The 21,415-nt window shown below is 41.2% G+C and overlaps 1 protein-coding gene across 1 annotated transcript in view; it reads left to right on the top strand.

Moving 5' to 3' along the window:
• Positions 1–21,415, top strand: part of ANO4 (anoctamin 4) — a 211,742-nt gene that overhangs the window by 42,873 nt on the left and 147,454 nt on the right. The window contains exons 3-4 of the mRNA XM_077807658.1: positions 9,051–9,187; positions 15,042–15,200. Of these exons, the coding sequence (XP_077663784.1) occupies positions 9,051–9,187; positions 15,042–15,200 (296 nt within the window). The remainder of the gene's footprint in view (positions 1–9,050; positions 9,188–15,041; positions 15,201–21,415) is intronic.

Genomic DNA, 21,415 nt, shown 5'->3' with positions numbered 1-21,415 from the left:
AACCACCAAAGAAAGACTTGAAAGATTTATGCAGAAATCAATGCGAGGACATTGGACAGTGGTGTAAAGAGCTGGAACGCATCAGTGATCGAAGATTTATTTATGGCTTTAGAAGGACACCTCAAAAGAGACAGAGGGCTTCATTATCAGTGCACAAAAGCAGCCCTTAAGGCTTAATTACCTTTGAAACAGAATTGACCGACAAAACTGCTCCCCAAACTATAGACTGTGTTCCAAAAAGGAAGAGATGGTGGAGCATGTGTTGAGCACCGGCAGCAGCATAGCTGGGGGAGAATTTATGAAGAGACACAATGAAGAAGGAAGAGAAGGAAGGAGGATCCTGGGAACTACAGGCCAGTCAGCCTCACCTCAGTCCCTGGAAAAATCATGGAGCAGGTCCTCAAAGAATCAATCCTGAAGCACTTACATGAGAGGAAAGTGATCAGGAACAGTCAGCATGGATTCACCAAGGGAAGGTCATGCCTGACTAATCTAATCGCCTTCTATGATGAGATTACTGGTTCTGTGGATGAAGGGAAAGCAGTGGATGTATTGTTTCTTGACTTGAGCAAAGCTTTTGACACGGTCTCCCACAGTATTCTTGTCAGCAAGTTAAAGAAGTATGGGCTGGATGAATGCACTATAAGGTGGGTAGAAAGTTTGCTAGATTGTCGGGCTCAATGGGTAGTGATCAATGGCTCCATGTCTAGTTGGCAGCCGGTGTCAAGTGGAGTGCCCCAGGGGTTGGTCCTGGGGCCGGTTTTGTTCAATATCTTCATAAATGATCTGGAGGATGGTGTGGATTGCACTCTCAGCAAATTTGTGGATGATACTAAACTGGGAGGAGTGGTAGATACGCTGGAGGGCAGGGATAGGATACAGAGGGACCTAGACAAATTGGAGGATTGGGCCAAAAGAAATCTGTTGAGGTTCAATAAGGATAAGTGCAGGGTCCTGCACTTAGGACGGAAGAACCCAATGCACAGCTACAGATTAGGGACCGAATGGCTAGGCAGCAGCTCTGCGGAAAAGGACCTAGGGGTGACAGTGGACGAGAAGCTGGATATGAGTCAGCAGTGTGCCCTTGTTGCCAAGAAGGCCAATGGCATTTTGGGATGTATAAGTAGGGGCATAGCGAGCAGATCAAGGGACGTGATCATCCCCATCTATTCGACATTGGTGAGGCCTCATCTGGAGTACTGTGTCCAGTTTTGGGCCCCACACTACAAGAAGGATGTGGATAAATTGGAGAGAGTCCAGCGAAGGGCAACAAAAATGATTAGGGGTCTGGAACGCATGACTTATGAGGAGAGGCTGAGGGAACTGGGACTGTTTAGTCTGCAGAAGAGAAGAATGAGGGGGGATTTGATAGCTGCTTTCAACTACCTTAGAGGTGGTTCCAGAGAGGATTGTTCTAGACTATTCTCAGTGGTAGAAGAGGACAGGACAAGAGTAATGGTCTCAAGTTGCAGTGGGGGAGGTTTAGGTTGGATATTAGGAAAAACTTTTTCACTAGGAGGGTGGTGAAACACTGGAATGCGTTACTTAGGGAGGTGGTAGAATCTCCTTCCTTAGAAGTTTTTAAGGTCAGGCTTGACAAAGCCCTGGCTGGGATGATTTAATTGGGGATTGGTCCTGCTTTGAGCAGGGGGTTGGACTAGATGACCTCCTGAGGTCCCTTCCAACCCTGATATTCTATGATTCTATGAATGAGGTTGCCAAGTGTCTGCTTTGAAGCCTCTGTGGCAAGTATGGATTTAACATCACAATCAATGAGCTCCAGAAGACAGCACTCTTAGGCACTGCAAGAATGTTAAGGAAAGTCAAAGGAGATAGAATGAATTTGAGCACCTAAAATGCAGGAAATCTGTGGCGTATTTAACAAAACTCCTGACTTCCCAGATCTGAAGAGTTGATGCGTGGTCAAGATTTATGGGTGACTCATGGTAAATTATAGATAGTAGCATTCCCCTTTTTATGCTTAAAGATCCTGTGTGTTGTGAAGGCTATTTTTAAAAATCCCCATGATGAAATATTGCTGAATAATAATAATAGATATTTTTGTCAAAAAAGATGGTCTGAAGAAAATGAAATGGTTCACAAAAACATATGGATTTATTTGAAATTTCCTAGTGTTTGACAGTTTATTAGAAATATTTTGGTATAAGTTTAAAAAAATTTCCTGAAATTTCACACACAAAAAATCATGTTTCCACTTTAACTTGTCATTGGTGCACTCTAACTTGTTTGCTGACTGAGCTTTCTCACATGTTGCCATGTGGTGGTCTGGGATTGGATGGATGTGACTCAGAAGCCCATTGGTGGTTCACTACAGTAATCAATTCTTGTCAGACCTGACATCCTCACTACACCTAACACACTGTCATAATCTGTATCTAAAAGGTGTCATGTAAGGTATCATATACAAACTAGTAACATGCTGGTCCCAAAAATAATTGTGTGGTGTGTGTGCAAATAGTTAAAGATTTGCTAGAATTATGTTCTTAAAATGTGTTTGGCAAGCAATGCATAAGCCCAGTCTGCACTAGACAAAGGAATGTGTATTTGGTTGTCTGACCACCTTGGTTATCAGGCAGAGAAAATGACGGTACATTTACATGCAAGATGAACAAAGCTGTCAGGAGAGTAGGAGGGGAAAGATGACCACTTAATCTCCTGGGGCAGTGGAACCTGGACTCCCAGCAAGCCTTCCTGTCTCTTGAAGCAGGGTCAATGAACTTTGGGAAGATATGAGGAAAAAGAAAGACAGACATTTTGGCATCCTTCACATGAAAAAACAAAGGAACAGAGCACTTAGAGATCTGTGAAAGGGTCAGAGAATCTGGTCAGCCATGCTGGAAACAGACTTGGTGAGAAACACATCTTTGAACCAGAGAGTCTAGTTTGTTCAATCAGGTTTTAGTTTTAGATGCATATTTTTACTTGTCTGCTTGTAATCCTTTCTACTTTAATTCCTTATACTCAAGATCACCTAAACCTATGACTTTTAATTTAATAAACTAGTTTTACTTTTACTATAAACCAGTTCAGTGCTTTGAGTAAAACGTGATGTTTGTCAACCCCAGTTAAATTAAGGAGCTTCTGTTTACCAGTTTTTTAAAGGAACCACAAATTTACCCTCTGTGAGTGTTCCAGGAGAGGGCAGGACACTGCAGGGCAGACAGTTTTGGGAAAATTTGGAACTGGAGAGGAGGGTCTGGGGACAAGCTCCAAATAGTAACTGGGCAGTGTAAGCCATGGTGGGACCTGAATGCTTGTAGGCTGGCTGTTGGTGTCAGGGCTGTGAGCAGTATAGTTATTTAAAGCATCCAGAGTTGCAGGGCAGGCAGTAACACAACCCCTTAGTGGTTTGAGTTGAACCCCAAAGCATCACATTGGGTGTACCCATGACTGGCTCAATTGACTCGCATGTCACAGAAGCTTTACTGTTTCTCTGTGTAGGATGGGGCTTGGTGCTTGAGGCTAGGATGGGATTCATTGTATGACCGACCATGTGCTTAGTCTGTCAACAAGCAGTTTGTTGAAGTACAGGTCCAGAAAAGAAGATGGAAACATTTGGGACATGTGTTAAGAATGAAACTAGGGTGTCTGCCATGCCAGGTATGCCATGGGGCAGCTGGAGGAACATGTGGAAGGGGCTGGCTGAAAGAATTCCTTGGTACTTAGAGATAAAAAACTTGTGCCTTCACAATACAGAGGACATGCAGAGAGAGGCCCAGGAAAAATAGGAATGGTGGGACCTTGTTTGTGCCCTAATGAAAGTTTGACGGTGCAGGAAGGATGCAGATTCGGTTCAGTGGAATGGATGAATTAGTTACTACTAGCAGCAGAGCGATGGGTACAAAAGAAGGCTTTAAAATACCACAAACATTGTTAAAATTGAGGAGCAGGGAGAGGAAACAACCAACTTTTTTGTTAAACATTTTTTTGAGAAATTTCATTTTTGATATTCAACAAGCCTTATGAAAAAAATGTTCTAAGAAACGTTAGAGCCACATATTCAGCATTGGAGACTGAAACTCAGTTTATCCATAGAATAGAAACACCATGCCCATAGCAATGTAAGGATCTCTACGTTCTCTCAATCAGCATGTTTATACCCTAACCTGAAGAGGGACATAGACACCTCTAGAGATGACAAGGGACTTCAGTATCTATAATTATTCTGTCTTTAGCCCTTTTGCTTAGGTTGCCAACCAGGATACCAATTATTATGGCTTTTTGTGACAGAGAATATTCTACTGAAGACTGTTTTGAAAGACATTGCAAACTAATATCACGTAGGCCACTGAGCTGGATTTCAAAGTGACCCCAAAATAAGATGGTGTTTCATTACAAGTCCTCTGAGTCATCCAGTCTGTTTTAAACCAGTCTTTAAAAAAAGTAGCTAACTATCTATCTAGACCACCCAACTGTGTACCAGTTTGGAAACCATCCAAGTTGCAACTCTGTACATTACTAGCACTTAAGAAGCATATTATTCAATGTCCCAATGACCTCATCAGTGTTACAGGGGCAATTTTCATGGAAGGATGAAGAGTTAGCTCATGCGTAAATTCTCTAGTGTGCTATGCTCCAACAATCTCTCCTTCAAAATCAGTCATGCATGTCTTCTTTCATCTCCCCTTGCTAAAAGATAGACTTACTTTGGATAACACATGGAAAGTCTCACTAACTCAGTCTCATATTCCTTTGAGATAGTATAATGAGGCATTGATAAAGTACAGGCTAGCATGGTCTGTCTTTAAGGGATCTCCTTCAACATTCCAGTACAGTGGAGCTACTGGTAATTCAAAATGATTGTCAGCCCCAAAAGTTCTTATTTTTAAGTATTGTGATGGATCCTCCTCAAGTTAACATGTGCAAAGACAGATTGTGATCAACATCCAAATTATTACTGAAGGAGGCAGAATTTTTTCAGGCAGCCTGCTTGAAGTGGAAGAAATAGTATCATGAATATGAATAGCATGTATTATCTTGCCTCAGCACTCTTACCCTGCTTCAAAAACTCCACCACTATGATTACAGACAGGAGGAAAAAAACATCCTTTATGTTGCTGAATATATAGACTTGTGGTGAGGCAGTGGGCAACTTTTTCTGCTGAGTCAGCATTGAACTAGTGCCGCAGTAGGTTGCTTTGGAGCACTATGTTGGTGGATGACACCCTCTTCTGGATGGAAAGCTACATCCTTAACCACCTGTCACTAAAGATGCCCCAGCACTTTTCACAAAAGTAGGATAAATGAATAATAAAAAATAACTATCATGGGGTGAGAAAGAAGAGAAACTAATAATATGTATGATTTCAGAGTAACAGCCATGTTAGTCTGTATTCGCAAAAAGAAAAGGAGTACTTGTGGCACCTTAGAGACTAACCAATTTATTTGAGCATAAGCTTTCGTGAGCTACAGCTCACTTCATCGGATGCATACTGTGGAAAATACAGAAGATGTTTTTATATACACAGACCATGAAAAAATGGGCGTTTATCACTACAAAAGGTTTTCTCTCCCCCATCCCACTCTCCTGCTGGTAATAGCTTATCTAAAGTGATCACTCTCCTTACAATGTGTATGATAATCAAGGTGGACCATTTCCAGCACAAATCCAGGGTTTAACAAGAACGTCTGAGCAACAGTGTGGGGGGGAAGGAATAAACAAGGGGAAATAGGTTACTTTTTATAATGAATCAACCATTCCCAGTCTCTATTCAAGCTTAAGTTAATTGTATCCAATTTGCAAATTAATTCCAATTCAGCAGTCTCTCGTTGGAGTCTGTTTTCGAAGTTTTTTTGTTGAAGGATAGTCACTTTGAGATCAGAAATTGAGTGACCAGAGAGATTGAAGTGCTCTCCGACTGGTTTTTGAATGTTATAATTCTTGACATCTAATTTGTGTCCATTGATTCTTTTACGTAGAGACTGTCCAGTTTGCCCAATGTACATGGCAGAGGGGCATTGCTGGCACATGATGGCATATATCACATTGGTAGATGTGCAGGTGAACGAGCCTCTCATAGTGTGGCTGATGTTATTAGGCCCTGTGATGGTGTCCCCTGAATAGATATGTGGGCACAGTTGGCAACGGGCTTTGTTGCAAGGATAGGTTCCTGGGTTAGTGGTTCTGTTGTGTGGTATGTGGTTGCTGGTGAGTATTCGCTTCAGGTTGGGGGCTGTCTGTAGGCAAGGACTGGCCTGTCTCCCAAGATTTGTGAGAGTGTTGGGTCATCCTTCAGGATAGGTTGTAGATCCTTGATAATGCGTTGGCGGTATTTTAGTTGGGGGCTGAAGGTGACGGCTAGTGGTGTTCTGTTATTTTCTTTGTTAGGCCTGTCCTGTAGTAGGTGACTTCTCCAACGCATTATCAAGGATCTACAACCTCACGAAAGCTTATGCTCAAATAAATTGATTAGTCTCTAAGGTGCCACAAGTACTCCTTTTCTTTTTAATAATATGTATGATTGTAAAAAAAAATTGTTTTAACCTTGGAAGGTATTCAGATATAGTGGTGATAAATGGATATATAGGTAGGGTAAGTAAGATGCTCGATAAGACTATTGGACCTAATATCCTTGCTAAAGCAATCTGGGAGCTATGAGGGTGGAGGGTGCTATGTAAAACTAAATGATTACAGGACAAAGTGTTCAGTGTGAATTAAGCATTGTATAATTCCTATGTGTGGTCACAAGACGTATAGCTGAATAATGCAATATTTTACCTAATTTGTTAAACCATGAGCTTGATACACGAGATGCAGTAGCTACTAGTCTGGCATAGAATGCCATGATAATTGCCTAATAGCAAAGCTTTATTGTTATGTCATCAAGATGGAAAGAGCAGTTGAAGACCCTAAAAGCTATGATTTTTCAATTCAAAATGAGGCAGTTTGTCTTGGTATATTATTCTAGTTTCCATAGTGGAGTCAATCTGATATGAAGAAAAGTTTGGAGGGGGGGGGTTGAGTTTGTTTGGTTTTTGGAATTTTTTAAAAGTGGCTTTATATGCAAAGCTGTTAGTCTGAAATGCAGCATTTATCATTTAAACCTACCTGCCCTCGTTTTATACTTGCAAAAAAGGAGCATAAATCTTTAACCTTTGGAAACCTCCTTATCCACATAAAGCCATTGGATATTAGATCAGCATAAACATGGATCCCCTGATTCCTCTCCTTTCTTACTCCTCTCCTCCCCGGCTGTGCCCACCACATCAGCCCATCTGGCTTTCCCCTTTCATGACACACTGGTGTTCAGTAGTCTTGCACAGCCACTCAGCCAATGAGCACTCAGCACAACCTCAGAGTTTAAGTAGTATAGGACAGTTCACCTTTATTAGTACATCTATAGATAGTCCTCTGTGACCTTGTTTTACTGTAAATGATCATGAGAAGTGTGATATATCATTTACCGTGGGGTACCTGGTGGGAGGTTATCCAGCTATCCCGGAAGAAGGACAGGAGACACTTGATATTAATTTTAATCAGGCCACAACTTTATTATTAGATGTCTGGGACTACTCGCTGGATGAAAGTGTACAGTGCAAGCAAATCCATGTTCATTCAAATAACGACCCGAGGCTTCCACCAGCCCCTTTCATTTTCCATCCAGGTCCCGCAACCAACCTGTGGCTTGGACCTTACCATCCATCCACCCCTCATAAGTGGGTTAAGGTGGGCTATAGGAAAGGGAGGGTTGGCTCCCTGCCGTACCAATCATAGGAGCCCCAACCCCTCCACCCCATTTCATTAACCAGCATCTCCTTTTCAAGTCCATTACCAGGCCATTTATCTGGTCACTGGATGCTTTCCCTATGGAGTACCTGCACTGGGCATCCGCCCCACACTTACAAAACAAGTTGAGACATATAGCCTAACCACTTTTCTCCTCACCATAATAGGTCCTCCCTGACACCCGCTGTGGAGGAGGCGAAAAAACCCCACTCCACCGAAGCCAATATGGTGGCGAGGGAAAAATTCCTTCCCAGCCACCCTACAAAGGAGCGAGTAGCACAATGCCCACAGCAGGTCCTAACCCAACCAGACTTTAGCACGTTGAGGGAGAGTGGGTGCTCCCTTTCCTGCTCCATGGAAAATGGGCTTCCAATGTCCAGGGTTACACCTTTTAAAGACTTCTGCCCTCCCATTCCCAGGGGCTGAGTCAGTGCTGCAAAGCTGACCACTCCCCACCTTTTTGCAGTAGTTACTCACCTCCTTCCCCATCCCTCCCATAAAGCACTACTTCCTTCCTCTGGCAAGCCCAGACAACGTTCCCCCCGCCCACTTCAGGTGCAGTGCAGTCATTTTCAGTCCTGATGAAACAATACAGTAATGCAAATAGAATGATTTCCTGACCTCTCTTCAGACTGGATATAATATGTGGATTTAAATCACTGCTTCTCTCACAACCCTCTCAGTGGCATCAGACAGACCAATATACTGAGAGACAAGGTGGGTGAGGTGATATCTTTTATTGGACCAACTTCTGTTGGTGACAGAGACAAGCTTTTGAGCTTACACAGAGCTCTTCTTCAGGTCTGGGAAATGTACTCAGTGGATACATTGGTAAATACAAGGTGGAACATATTGCACTGTGGTCATTCTCAACCCTCTGGCTGTGATACCTATGAGAATCTCTGCAACATGTAACAGGACACTTCAGAGAATATTAAAAAATGTTGCCTTTTTATTATGATACATTTTCAGAGGTCACTGTAATCCCAAAGGCAAGCCTTTAAACCAATTATCTGAAGAGAAGCCAGGAAATTAGCTAGCGTATCTTTTATTATGACAGATTTTTTTTTAATTTGCATCATAAAAGTATTAGTTTTCCTAAAGCTTTGTTGCCTGCTAATGAAGATATCATTGTGCTATCATACAACTGTTGATAACCACAACCCCTTAAAATTTTAAACCAAAAGGTATTTATCTCATAACAAGCAAAAGTACAATATTTGGTTATTATAATGTATTATTTTCAGTGCCTCTTTTCAGTTTTAGTTTGAAACTCTATTTTTGGTTTTGTTTTTGCTTGTAGTAGCCAAGGACGTGAACATTTTTTTTGATGAGTTAGAAGAAGTAAACAGCCCTTGCAAAGATAATGACTCTCTTCTTCACCATGGTAATTTGACCAGTACTTCAGATGATGCCAGCAGATTGGAAACAGTTGGAGAGGTAAGAGCCAATAGACTAAGCCATACAGGGAATAAATGTAATTTTTTGAAACGCTTATTCACTGCAGGCCCACTCTTATCCAATCCTGTGATCGTGTGTGTGGGCCCTTAAAAATGACCTCTGCTCTAAAATCATAACATGGAAATATAAAATCTTTTGGGTTCAGAATCCCTTAATCATTCTTGGGGCCCTTCTGTGAACCCTCTCCGATTTATCAACATCCTTCTCGAATGGTTGATGCTACAACTGGACACAGTATTCCAGTAGTGATTGCACCAGTGTGTTATTGGTTCATCTGGCCTATCAATGTGTCACTGCATTAATCCTCAGGGACTGGAATGATCTCATGCATTTGTGATAGACAGCACTGGCTACCAGACATGGGACATATGTCACCATCCACTGGGTAGTGCAGAGAAGAACAAATCTGATCATGCAAAATGGTGGTAAGTAGTATGTACAGAGATGGGAGTTGTGGCTTTGCAGCATACAATTCCCCCCCTTCCCATGCACGGCTTGCAACATTAACTTCCTCTTAGTGACTTCTTGCTTCCTCAGGGCTGGGGTCCACTAGACAGAGAACTGAGGATCAGGCAGTTTGTGCATTAGGCCACAATCCACTGGGCTGAGCAACTCTGTTCCCAGAGATCTGTCTCAAATGCAGTTTTTCGCTTATACCACCAGTGGTGTGTCCAGTAGGGGAGGACTAGTCAGATCTTCAGTGGAATAGGAGTAAGTAAAGCCAAAATTTTTCAAAGTGGGAGCACAAAGCTTAGGCCCCATAATCACAGAATCATAGAATATCAGGGTTGGAAGGGACCTCAGGAGGTCATCTAGTCCAACCCCCTGCTCAAAGCAGGACCAATCCCCAATTAAATCATCCCAGCCAGGGCTTTGTCAAGCCTGACCTTAAAAACGTCTAAGGAAGGAGATTCTACCACCTCCCTAGGTAACGCATTCCAGTGTTTCACCACCCTCCTAGTGAAAACGTTTTTCCTAATATCCAACCTAAACCTTCCCCACTGCAACTTGAGACCATTACTCCTTGTCCTGTCCTCTTCTACCACTGAGAATAGTCTAGAACCATCCTCTCTGGAACCACCTCTCAGGTAGTTGAAAGCAGCTATCAAATCCCCCCTCATTCTTCTCTTCTGCAGACTAAACAATCCCAGTTCCCTCAGCCTCTCCTCATAAGTCATGCTAAATAATTCATTTTTAGGCATGAAAAAAAATAAGTGGCCTGACTTTTAAATGATCTGAGCACCTACAACTTGCAGTGGTCGCCCATTCAACCTTAATTCACCCCTTGACCCCCCCACCTTGGGCATATGCATTATATTTTTAATTACATGATCACATACTATTTTTTCCACAGTATCCCGGCCTCATTCAATGTACAAAATGGGCATGCAAAATGAGTTGCAAATGATTTCACTACAGTTACACAGACAGCTATAGATCTGTCACTTCCTAATCTTTGAGTGCTTGATTTTGAAGCCTAAATAGCATTATTTTAACATAGGTTTTTTCCTATGTCATTATTATTTATACTACACTACCGCCAAAAATGTGGTAGGCCCTATACAGACACATCAGAAGATGCAGCTCCTGCTCCAAAGAATTTACAACCTAAAAAGTAGTGACGGAAAACTATATACATGAAAAACATAGTCCCTCTTCAGACCATAACTGTACTTGAGTGCACATATTCCTGCTTATTCTTCTTTCCTATAGTCATAATCCTTAGTGGCATTACAAATTATTCTCCAGCTACCAAACATAAAGTCACATACAGAGGATTATGATTTCAGGTGGGAATAAGCAACAAGAGCAGATGAGCTCTTTAGACCCAAAGATCCTATTTTCATACAAATGTCCCTCGTAATGAAAAACGAAGGACCAAAAGATATGGGAAATATGATAAAGCAAATCTGCTTTTAAGTGAAAGGTGCTTCAGCGTTTCTCATGGTGAATTGACTGCTCTTTAAAAGGAAGTGCAGGTAAGCAGCTTTAAAATTCCCTTGTCTTCCTACTCATATTTCTATTAAAGTCCTATTCAACTTTCTACTGTGATTACCGCCATGAAGTGTATTCTGACACTAGAGGGCCATAGATTTTGAGCATATCTTTGATACACATACTATATAGACTCTGTGTGTTTGTCTCTGTATGTTTATGGAACCCAACAGTGGGTCCTGCGAACATGCAGTACTAATACATTCTCAGCAAAATGAGTTGCAGCTATATAAATGTGTAGGTTATAAATGAGGCTGACAAGACAGCAAGAAACTCCATCAAGAAGTGTTAGTCTTTTTTTTAAAACCAAAATGGCCTGAATTGGATGGGACAGTTTCACACTTCCGTGGGAATGCCATTGTCATGGGCAGTCATATTAAGGGAAAGAGAGGGATATATCTCAGGTAGTCAGGGCCAGTCTCAGAGGTAGGTTTTTAATATCAGAACAGAGACTTTGAATTGAACTCTATATTAATTGCAGAACCAGTGCAGTGACTGGTGCACTGGAATGATGCATTCCTGGCAACCTGTGTTGCTAAGCAGATGGCTGCTGCACTGGATGTTGCTCCACCCCCATATCAAAGCAATAACTCTCAGTTTAATTTTAAGATTTCAGAAAAAAGCCTAAGTCCAAGGTGTTATCAGAATGTGCGCGTGTGCGCACATGCAATTTGGAGTGTGTGTACCTGAGGTTATGTAACCAGAAGAATCCAAAGATAGACCAGGGAAAATGGGGCAAAATACTGACTGTTTGCTTAAGAAACATTTAAAGAAAAGCCAGTTGTATTCTGAGGAGTTACGTCAGAGTCAGAGACTAAATTCAATCATTAAAATGGGAAACAGAGGGAACTTCAATCTGGCTTTAAACATAAATCTGAATTTAACCTGTACTATGGAGTCACTATGGACACCTCCATAATATACATAAGATCACTGGGGCAGATCCTGTGCTGTACCTCCTGGACACGCAGCACAGAACCCACAGCCCAGGGGGAGAGGGGACAAAGGTGGCTTGCCTTTGAGCCACTTGTGTGTCCTCTGTATTTCCAGGTTCTACTTTAACTTACAGTGGTCTCCCAAGGGCTGCATATAGGGAATGGAGAAGGGACCACAATCAGCCCCATTGTTTTTAAAGACTTTGCTTTACCTTTCATTTACTTAAATATCCCCTTGCTTTTTTTCCCCTCCCCCCCCCCAGTCGCAGTTTCATAGGGAAAGTTAAGCAATATGTTTTCCTGAATTATTTTCATATTTAATGCTCTGCAGAATCTTTCCCTAGTGTATTTGCTGATGTCATTTATCAGTACTATATACAATATAGATACAAATGGTCTCTCATCATTTCCTAATGCTTTTAAACATTTTTCTTGCCTTCTTTTTTACTTGACAAACCTTACATACTGTACCAACTCTGCACCTGGCAGGCATTGTGAAGTCAATATTTTAATGAGCGGTTCTTTCAAAAATTCCTCTCTTTTAGCCTGCAGCGAGCCTAGTGTCCCAAGGCTAAGGGCCATGTGGAACCTTCTCATTTGCTTTCATATTTAAACTAAGATGCTTTCTCATAACCAGAACCAAGGAGACAAACACCAAGCACCCTAGTTGGGAATATTTATCCTTTTTTGCCTGCAAGAGACATTTATTATATTGATCGTGCACAGTGTTCAGACTGCGCCATTTAAAATGGGAGACAGTTCTCCTCTGGGAAAATGGTCTGAAAATGCCTGACAGTGCATTTGAAAGGCAGAATATTTGATTTTTAAGAAGGTTTTTTTTTATTTAATCAGCCACAGGGTTTAGTTTATTTCTGGCAGGGATGGTTTGCCAGTATCCAGATAGAGGGCGACTCATCACAGACAGGAAACTACCTCAATTGTCTCTTCAGTTTGGCTGTGGAATGTTAACAGGAGGGCTCCTGCGAGCTCTTCTCCATCACTCCACTCTCTCTGCTCATTCCAATGGCTGAAGAGTTTTGTTATTTCAGTGTGTAACACTGCTTATGTCAGGCTCTAAGCACTTTAACATTTCTTTTAAAAAAAAATCCCTCAAAACACATTTACAACCTCCACACTTTGAGCAACATACCCCATCTACACAAAAGCATAAAGCTATCAGCTGACAGGGGTGGTACTGCAGACTATGGGGTGTGTGTGTGAATGTGTGTATTATATAATATAGAGAGAAACAGAGAGAGAGAGAGAGAGAGAGGTGGTGGTAAAAAGTGTGAGGGATAAAAGGCAAGCTTCTCCTCCACACTGACCTGACTCTTTAAAAGAGACTGGTTTCCTGGTTTATTAGATTTTTGGAAAGGAATCAGTCTCTGCTGATCTCTGTTTACTAAAGCAAAAAAAAAAAAAGTTAAATCTGTTTGCTTGTTGCAAGGGTAGCAAATTCTTGAACAGATCCATTATTTATAGGTAATAGTCAAGAAGTAGTGTTTTCTTTAGCTGTTGATAAAGATAGACTGTGCGTTATTTCCAGTCTGGTAAATGCAGTCAGAAGGTATGTTCACTAGTTCCATAGTGTTCTAAAGTTAATCTAGTGGGACTATGCTGGGATGGAAACAGAACTTTTGTGTCTTTGTCATGGGGGTCACTCACCAGCATGGTGCCTTCTGCTGGCCATCTCAGGGATTAGCTCTCTCAGCCGCTGCGCCCTCTCCTGGTGGTGCCTCTCCTGTTGTCATCCTCACTTGCAGACCCACAGTGTCCTCTTCATGACTCGGCCCTCCAGCCATGCCACTATCCATGTTTTCCCTCTTCTGGGGCTGGGGGGGGAAGAAGTATCTCCGAGTTCTACAGTCCAGCCACTTCCCCAGAGGCAAGTGGGAGGGACCTGGGCCTGCCCATTACTCTGGTTCCCAGTCCAGGATCTGTAGATAGCAGCTTCCTGCTGCCTCTCCTTAACTTCTCCACCAGTGCTGCTTAAGTTCCCAGGGCCACTTCTCTATGGCCCCAGCACATTCTTCACCCTCTTCTCAGGGCCTCCGGCCCGCAAGTCCCAGCAGCCAGCAGCTCCGTTTTGCTCCCCAGGTCCCTGCCACTACTGCTCTGTCCAAGGTGCTAGCTTCCTTCCACCTGCAAGGCACCCAGTTCTCCCTCCTTGAGCTCCAGAGAGTAACTGCCCCTGCTCTGCCCTGTGGTTCTTCTTCTATGGGCATCCTGAGCCCAGATTGGCTGCTCTTGCAGCCTCTCTTCCTATGGGCTGCTTCCCATGCAGCCTCCCTAGGGCTCTATAGACCCCATGCATGCCAATGTGGGCAGATGCCTCATCACAGTCCTCTTCTGCCACCTGTGGAGTGCTACTGAAGCTGTTGCTGCCATACAGGGGACCTGCCAGCCAGGGGTGAGTTATGCTTAACACAGTGGGTCATAATCACCATCACATTGAAATGCTTCCAGTTCTTTTACTTTGTTTGTATGTAGATATTTTGGTACATTAAACTCTTAGTCTTCAGCTTTTGTTTCAGAATAACTCCATCTTTTACTTAATTTTATATGTTAAAAGTTCCTGTCAGACTTCAAGTGACATAAAATCTCCCTTTGTCTCCCTTTCCTCCTGACTTTAAAGCTTGCCTAACGAGGCATACTAGTTTTCAATCTGGGAGGTCAGTACCCCTTCTGCTTAAGCAGAGATCATCAAATCCAGACATATTTGTGTATGGGATGCTAGACAAAGCTATCAATCTTACGAAACATCACACACAAAGCACTTAAAGACTTCTCCTAATTGCTTACCAGTCAAGCCTTTTATATTGAATCTCACTGAAATTTGTAGCTCCTTAGGTTCAAATGGTGATAGTCAAATATGCTTTGATAATTGTTTTTGCTCTTCACAGGGAGTACCTGATAAAAACAAATCCAATGGGCTATATTTTAGGGATGGAAAATGCCGGATTGATTACATTCTGGTGTACAGAAAATCTAGCCCACAGACAGAGAAGAGAGAGGTATTTGAAAGAAATATCAGAGCAGAAGGACTACAAATGGAGAAAGAGGTAAGAGAGTTTTTATGAAAATTTTAAAATATAAAACTCTATAGATTAGTAGGGCCTGATTCTCATTTACTCTAAGGCAGTGATATTCACACTGAGGCTCAGGAGCCACAAGTGGCTCCTTAATGTGTTTCCTGTGACTCTTTGCAAGACATGATATGTCAAACCACTGTCTGATTTAATTATTAACCAATCAGGATGCTTTTACTATTTTATTAACCAATTGTAGAATACTTGGTCATTTTGCTGTGAGAATAATAGATATATAGTAAATGAAACAGTAAATTCACACTACTTTGGCTCTTTTGGGTAATGTTGATCTCTAATTTGGTTCTTGAGCCATTGAGGTCTGAGTATCACTGTTCAAAGGCCTCTTTACACTGCCCTGGCAGAGGAAAGGGGTCTTAAAGTGGGTGTCAATATACAGAGCAGTGTAAATGGGTCCTAGTGTAAATGAGAATCAGACCCACAGATTTTAAGGCCAGAATGAAACACTAAGATCATCTTGTCTGATCTCTAGCATTACACAGAATATAGAATTTCATACAGTGACCCCTGAAGTTGAGGGAATAATTCTTCCCTACCATATAAGTGAACACTATCAAGCCTTCAACTGTATTTATTTTAGCAGGGGCAAAGCTTATAAACGTCATACATGGGTAAGTGGCTTAGTAACATGAGGAACATACTTAAACATGTCTCTTCAGATGTGCACATTTTCTGCCCATCCCCCTCTCCTTTTTACACTTATGAATAAGTTAGTGTGCATGGAGGGGGCTTGAGTCTCGGTGCCAGTCAGTGTGAAGGACTATAACTAGTACTTAACCTTACTTGTGTCTCATGTACTCTCGCTTGTACTGAAGTGTAATGTTTGCTATTATCATACCATACAAGGATTTATAGATTCAAGGCCTTCCTGAACTACCTACCATGTGTCTGTTTATCTACCTGTCTTTATACACTGTCCCACTGATTTTTAAAATGCATGTTATCAACCATATGCCTGTAGTTCTTCTGCACATGCCCTTGAACAGCACACTTCCTATCAGAATGCTAACTGGGGGAAAATGGCAGGCCTTTCTCTTTGAAAGGAATGAAAATTTTATACCTATCTGCCTTCCTTTTAACATTTTTTTCTGATGGAACGTAGATATTGTATAGTGGTTACCATTAGAACATCAACATTTACCAGTAGCTACTACATCAAGGTATCTTGGAAATAACCTTCATGTCACAACCGTAGTTTAATGACAGTGTGTTTATTACATAGGTTTCTTGCTTGTACTCACAATCCCCTGTTTCACAGAAGAAATTCAACATCATGTTAACTTGTTATTAGCTAATACAGAAGTATGTGGCTGTTCAGCCCCAGATCACAAAATCTTATCTTTCATAAAATAAAGTCAATAACAAACATGTGAAAATATTTTTTGTAGCGTATTAAGTTTTATCAAAGCAGAAGATGAACATGGAATTAATCCTGCCTGTTGATCTGTCTGTCAAATAGTTCTATTTTGAATAACTGTTTTATTTTGAGAAATTTGAAACAGGCTTTTGGATTTATTATGGTACTGAGACCAACGGTGAAAGCTACGAAGGCACTATCTTTTCTGTATTATGGACCTTAAATGCAGCATTTTGCATGGGAAACTTTTGAAGTATTTGTCCTTAAGGTACTTGGTATCAACTTTTGAGGTTCTCTCTCTGGTGGCTATACAGTTGTCTTCTTTCAAGTCAATGTGCCTTTATTGGCATTTGCTCTTTTACTGCCTAGAATACAGGTTTTTCTCTGAATGTTCTTCCATCTCACTATTCATTTCAATTTCTCTGTTATGCCATTGACATGCAGCTATATTTCTCATTAATATTGTTTGACCCAATTTGACTTCTTGCTAGAATTAGTAATTGGACATCTCTAAATTTAGTTTTCAGAATGATCAAAATGAGGTTGTTACATAGCTCTAGTAAATACTTTTAACATCTAAATGTCTTTTAGAACATATACTTTGACTTTATAAAATATGTATCTTAGGGTTTAATTTAATCATTTTGTCCTTGAATTGAATTACAATCAGAGGAAATAAGTAGAATTACAATACCAGTAGCTTTCTCTGTACATTAGCAACCTCCTTAGATAATATCTAAGTTTGAACTCAGTGGAATGACTGGTTAATGCCTTGATTGTGTGTCATTTCAATTGCATGGGTCTGTCCTTTGATGAGAGTTCCAGACCAATCTGGGTTTCAGTGCTGGAATGTATAAGTAGCAGCTTTGACTGGTGCTCGTTACTATTACATAACGAACCTGCTTCCAGTGCGAAGAGAGCTAAGTTTACAACTGGAGAGGATGTGAGAGCCAGCTGTCTCCAGTTCTGGCTGCTGAAAGTCAGCAGGTATATCAGTTGTGAATCTTAGAGTAAGGTGAACATGGGTTATTCAATAATTTTCTGTTTGGCTCTTGATTGTTTTTCATCTGGCCACTTGACTGTTTGTGATGTTGCTTTGGGATTTTGATATTAGTCCTGTCTGCTTTAGCCTCTTCAATTTGAGATGAAGTGTTGAAAAGTAAACTTTAAGGGCTATTCACACTACAACTTTGACACCAAATTCACCAGAAACACTGCAATGAAAGGATGGCATATGATACTGGCTACCCTGACAAATGCAAATGATGCAAGAGCCTGTGAAGGCAGTTTTTGAACCAGTAAGACAAATAGCATGAAATGTAAAAGTTAAACCACAAATACAGAGAAAAGAAGAGGCACAATATCAGAAACATGAAGCTGACAAAATCTGGACAGTTCCTGCCTGATGAAGATTATAAGCATTTTGCCCAGGTGTACCATCCCCTCAGAATTCTCAGACAGGTTCCTGAGCTATATTACATGGCTCTCATTTGGAAATTCCACCATAATCTTATTATCTTCAACAATAAACAGTGAGGAGGTACTAGCATGAACAAGAAATCCTTAAATCCCAAAGTGATTCAGATATAGAGGGCAGAGCTGTGATAGCAGTAATTAATCTGAGTGGTCATGAGTTCACAAATGGCTAAACTCACACACTGAGCAGCACTGGTGCTGATTTTTATGTGATGTTAAAATAAATATTTTTTTCAATGTATACTGAATTGGAGATCGTATTACTGTCTTGTCCCAGTTCGACCTGGGTCATAGCCAATACATCTGTGACTGTGATATACAGAGGTTCTAGGTATTTAATGCAAAAGCCTAACATATGTTTTTAGGACTTTCCACTCCAGAGATAGACTATATCTTTTTTTGCAGCCAGATACCAAACTTTCTCGTATTGATTTCTATTTTATCTTACATGGTCTCACAAATGATGTGAATAGCTGTGTTATCTGGGTCTCAGGATTCTTATCACCCCCTATTGTTCAGTTTATACAACTGGATGCCAAAAAAAAAAATTCAAGTTCCTGTATTTAATGGACAGCTCAAAGATGAGAATACTGAGTTTGTCTGTCAATACAGTTTCAGTGATTTCAATAACTACTGTATGGGAATCTTGTGTGGCCTATCAGAGAATTCTAATTGGAAAAATATTAATGGAAAAAAAGTAATTAAGAGGCTTGTGTTCATATATTGAAGGTACTTCTATCTCAACGCATATCTGATACATGAAAAGATCCTTATGATACCTAGACACTCAGAATAGATTCTATTTGATTTCAACTCAGTTTATTTTTTCTTTTATTATATTCTCATAACTTATATTACAGTTCTATAGCTTTATTATAGTTACTGCATATAGAATTGTTTTTGCTTACTAACATCCTTTTATCCAAATTTTTGAGTACGCCATTCATAAAATGAATGGGAAAATGAAGCTTCAGAAACATTTGCATGATGATAAATGTGTATATTGAATTTGGTTAATTTTGAGGGGTGAAAGTCTTAGCTGTCCTCCCCATGGACTGAGTTCAGCAAAGGTGGCTTAAAACTACGTTTGCACCTTCCTAATTCTGTGCTGCACTGCAGTACCCATTAGACAGCCCTAGGATCAGTCTAAATTAGGGCAACCTGTCCCTTGCTGCCCAGGGGCCACAGTGCTGCTCTGAAGCATTGTATCCATTCCCAATGCATCCCTTGCATCCTCAGCCACATCCCCAGTATGCCTCCTACTCTTGTGAGTTGCAAACATTTTAGTACAGCAGCTCCCTTGTAGATATTTTAAAATGTGGTGTCGCCCTACAACCAAATACTGTTTTTTGGTTTGTTTCTTTTTACTGACACAGGACACTAGATTCAAGAGGGTCTTTAAAATTTGGACAATTTTGTGACTTGTCCATCACACGGTTTGTTTAATTCTATAATCCAATTGCGGCAGTGCTCACTCACCTTTAGTGTGCCCCCTTACGTCGGTGTGGGATGTTGCCACTATCTTCAGCTCCAGCACCTCCTGAAATCTGCTGCCACGGGCCCTAGGTTTTCTGTGGCTCCACCCAAGTCACCTACATTCAGACCCATTCCAGGGTAGCATAAACAAATCCAAACAAAAGTCCAAATGAATAATTCTTCTGCCCTCTTGGGCTACCGAAGTCTTCTCTTCTCTACTTAAAAACCTTATCTCAGGGCTCCCTCCCACAGAAGCCTACTTTGCTCCCACTGTGAGTTTCCCCTCTGTAGAAAAGTCCTGCCTTCCCCGCAGTCTCTCCCTAGATCTTGCCTCTGTTTTTCCAGGGCCCACCATGGCGACCAATCCTGTCCTTCTGGCATGGGAATGGTTTTCAGTGCTGTGGCTGCTTGTTCCCCAATCATAATTCTACACATGTCTATTGCTGCTGGAAACAGAAGGGTCTTTCCAATGGTGTGTGCTTGTTTGTATTTTGTAACCTTCATGGCCACAACATAAGATGCTTCTAAGTCTTTCTGGGGAATAGTTGCTTGTTTAGACATGACTTTTTTTTTTTTTTTTTTGCTAATGCTTCTCATTTGGTGGAAAAAATCACAGCTCTTATTTACGAATGCTTGGTATTTGGTTTCTAAATGCCTCTGTAGTTTCCCTGACCTCAAAGTTTCATTTAGTAACACCTGAAAATAAATGACACATTGTGGCTGTGGACTTTGTGCAATAATATTGAGACACGAAAATCCAACATAATGTAACTGTCATCGCATTATCTACTTTTCTTCCTTTTCTGTTTAACTTTCTTAAAATCGTCTTCTTCTTCAGCCAAACCTTTGCTACGTGTAGGCTTAGCATTTGGTAAAAAATGTTCCATTATAAAAATTAGATGCACCAGTCTCCCCACTCAGTCTCTGTCCACATCCCTTATCTGCTAGTTCCACCAGCACTACAAGCCTCTCTTTGTCCTCCACTCCAGCAGGGAGCTTTCCTCCAAGATCCTTCCTGCTGAATCCTGCCCCCAGCAGCAGCATCTCTGGAGAAGGCCCTCTGCAGGAGTGAAGGGCACAGAGAGATCCTCCCCTCCCTGCCCCCACCGCCATAGCAACAGCAGTGTAAGATGCATAGATAAGATGCAGGTGATTTTTAAGTCTAGTTTAATAGTCTCTTAATTTGAAAAAAACAAGCATATGGATTAAAAAAATTTCCCAGATACTCGTGGCTCCACCATGAATCCTTTGGGGCTCCCCAAAGCAACAGTGACTCACAGTTTGGCAAGCACTGCCCTACACCCGTACTTGCAAGGGGAAATTCAGAAGGAAGCCTTTAGGATGTTTTCTGCACCAAGAATTCTCCCTCACGGATCAGGATCTTTTAGAGCCCCTTTTCATCACTCTGGCACTTTACCAGGCAAAAAGGGGCTGCAGTGGGGGTGAGAATCTCACTGGTTGTGTTTATATACTATAAATAGGCCCAATAATGCAACCCTAGCTACTTTACCTAAATAGCATAACAAAAGTCACTTTAAATTTGCTGATATAAATAAATAGGAATCTTGCATGAGTAGTCAGTCTGCTCATGTAAATTAGGATAGTAGGATCAGGCCCTGTATTTTTTTTTATATATATGTAGGTTACTGTTTCCGTATGAAATCAATAAAATGTTGTAAAACACCAACAAAACCCTTAAGTCCTCTATGTGCCAACAAGCAAATACTGCATGCCCCTCAGAGTCACTGGAGGCAGAGCATTGCCCATGAACTAATTTCTGATATTTTTCAAAAATCAGTCAGCATGTTTGGGTTTCAGTCTGCCTGTTGATGTTCACTTTCAGTTAAAGAAAGGGTTGGTT

Source organism: Eretmochelys imbricata, chromosome 1 (genome assembly GCF_965152235.1).
Source record: "Eretmochelys imbricata isolate rEreImb1 chromosome 1, rEreImb1.hap1, whole genome shotgun sequence".
Lineage (NCBI taxonomy): Eukaryota > Metazoa > Chordata > Testudines > Cheloniidae > Eretmochelys > Eretmochelys imbricata.
Note: the sequence above shows the minus strand (reverse complement) of the source record. Positions and strands in the feature narration are given on the sequence as shown.